Source organism: Dendroctonus ponderosae, unplaced genomic scaffold, assembly GCF_020466585.1.
Source record: "Dendroctonus ponderosae isolate FM_Combo_2020 unplaced genomic scaffold, Dpon_F_20191213v2 Dpon_F_20191213_3, whole genome shotgun sequence".
Classification (NCBI taxonomy): Eukaryota; Metazoa; Arthropoda; class Insecta; order Coleoptera; family Curculionidae; genus Dendroctonus; species Dendroctonus ponderosae.
The window spans coordinates 14346300-14348374 of NW_026018508.1; the positions used below are offsets into that span (position 1 = coordinate 14346300).

The following is a 2075-nucleotide window of genomic DNA, read 5'->3' on the forward strand; positions in this document are numbered from 1 at the left end:
AGCGGATTTATCAATTGATTTAATAAAAATCAAACAAATCATAAGTTTTTGATTAATTTAAATAAATCAGTGATTTTTTATTTTTTTAATAAAAATCAATTTTTGCCAACACTGTAAAATATTTAGCAAACATATAAATATTTCCTAAATATGTATGTAATATTTTGTGCTATCTGGGTACGTTCCAGATTGGACGACTATTCGGGAAATTTTTTAATGCTTAACTCTCAGACGGTTGTTCCTTTTGGTGTAAAACTAAGGTACCTTGGATGCCAATTGTCAACTGATAAAGCCTGATTTGTATTTGGGGCTTCGTCCTGAGAGGCTGGTGACTTGTTGGCTTCCTCCACTGGCGCTGCTGGAGCGGGGCTTCCCTTGCTTTTTTTCTCCTCGGTGTTGTTGAGACGAATACGTTTGGCAAATAGTGCAGCAACATTGATCTTCCTCTTTTTATCTCTCCTCTCCTGCTTGGTGCTTTTTATTGGATCGAACAGCGGTGATGATTGCGCTGGCTTTGCTAGACTTATCTTGGACATTTTGCTAGCATTAACCACTTTGACATAACCATCATCAAATAGCAATTCGTAGAAATCTACAATCAATAATTATAAAGATTGGTTTATCTGTAGTGGGTAAAGCGACATACCATTATCTAGTTTTTTCGAAATGGAAGCAGGGAACTTTTTGGAAACACTCCATATAGCCATACATCGCTCACCGACATCGAAGATTTGTTGGGGCTCCACGTATATGGGTCTGAGCCTGGGACTTGACATGGAAATCCATTCATCGCATTTGTTGACGGAGTTTTCGAAATGGATCAGAACCTCGTTTTCCTCGTAATCAACTTCGTTGATTTTAGCTACATGCCAGATATTGTTGTTATCCAGCACTTCAATGCTCGAATTAATACTAAAGTCAATTGAAGGAGAGTCTTGTTGAGATGTGGACTGGGAACTTTGATGTTCGTCAAAAAGATTCGTGCTCTCGTTGATCTCGTCCTTGTCTAAGGGCTCAGCTTTGAATTCTTCCTCTTGAGGCTCATCTGATTCCATACTAGACACTATATCGCCTGTAACGTTGGTGGCTAGATCAGCCTCCGGAGCAGCTTCATCAGGATCTTCACACTCTTTCTTAATGTCCTGCTCTAGATTCTCTTCTCCAGGGCCAGACTCCGTCGCACATACTTGCTTTGGTTTAGCCTCCTTCTTTCGTCCAGCTCTGGCTCTTTTTTTCGTAGGTTCCCCATCTTTACTCACAGAAACTTCAGCTTTGATCGCTTCCAATCTGGACTTATCCCATGGAAACACACTAGGCAACACGCCCTGCTTCAGCATGTACTTTCTGCCTTTAAAGCTGCAAAAATCAGCGCGCAAAAAGTGTCGCGAACACACATACAGCAGCTTGGATTTGGATCGATGCTCAGAAATACGGCAAAGTGATAGCCATTTGGGGCGTACATCCGTATGATGAGGCACCTTGTGAAATGTCACACCAATATGCTCAGATTTCGTGGAATCGGATGAACAATTTTCCACACTACATTTCCGGCCCATCTTGTCTTGGTAAATTTACCCTTGGAACAAGTCCCCAGAATGTCAATAATTGCTAACTAAGCTGCAACCGAAAATGGCCCCACTGGTGCAATGCCAGGCAAAGGGCAACGCTTGCAGAAAACCAACTTGCCTAATAAGTTCTACAATAAGCCAAAGTTATGAAGATTCGTTTATGCAGTTTACTTAACAACCATGTTTGTTGGTTAGCAACTGCTTGACGCCATTGTTAAAGACAATCACAAAATATCCCCCCCAGGGGGTATGTTCTGTGAAGACAATCCCCAGTGACAGTCGCCACAGATTACCGACTCTGTGACCTGTGGACCCTGCTCATATTTTAGGCAACCAGTTGACTGGCGGTATTTTTGTCCTTGTCTAGGCGACGTATATTTAGCTGGTAAATATACAGGGCATATTTATCTAAGAAATTAGAAAAATGATCGTCGTTTTGTGCAAGGGTGGCGCAAGATTATTGCAAAATTTCATGTTTTCCGTCCCGTTTTGCATGTTTCTCGGAAG

The 2075-nt window shown here is 41.5% G+C and overlaps 1 protein-coding gene across 5 annotated transcripts in view; it reads right to left on the reverse strand.

The window, feature by feature from the left end:
• LOC109537397 (PHD finger protein 20) overlaps nucleotides 1–1847 on the reverse strand; it is a 9973-nt gene extending 8126 nt beyond the window's left edge. For 3 of the 5 annotated variants that reach the window (XM_019904105.2, XM_019904104.2, XM_019904102.2), the window contains exons 1-2: nucleotides 647–1828; nucleotides 265–592 (exon numbers count right to left, since the gene is read on the reverse strand). In XM_019904105.2, coding sequence (XP_019759664.1) covers nucleotides 265–592; nucleotides 647–1556 — 1238 coding nt within the window. In that variant the 5' untranslated portion in view covers nucleotides 1557–1828. Of the gene's footprint in view, nucleotides 1–264; nucleotides 593–646 lie in introns of all 5 variants that reach the window. The other 2 variants (XM_019904103.2, XM_048665301.1) reach the window with 2 other exon arrangements.
• Nucleotides 1848–2075: the final 228 nt, after the last annotated feature.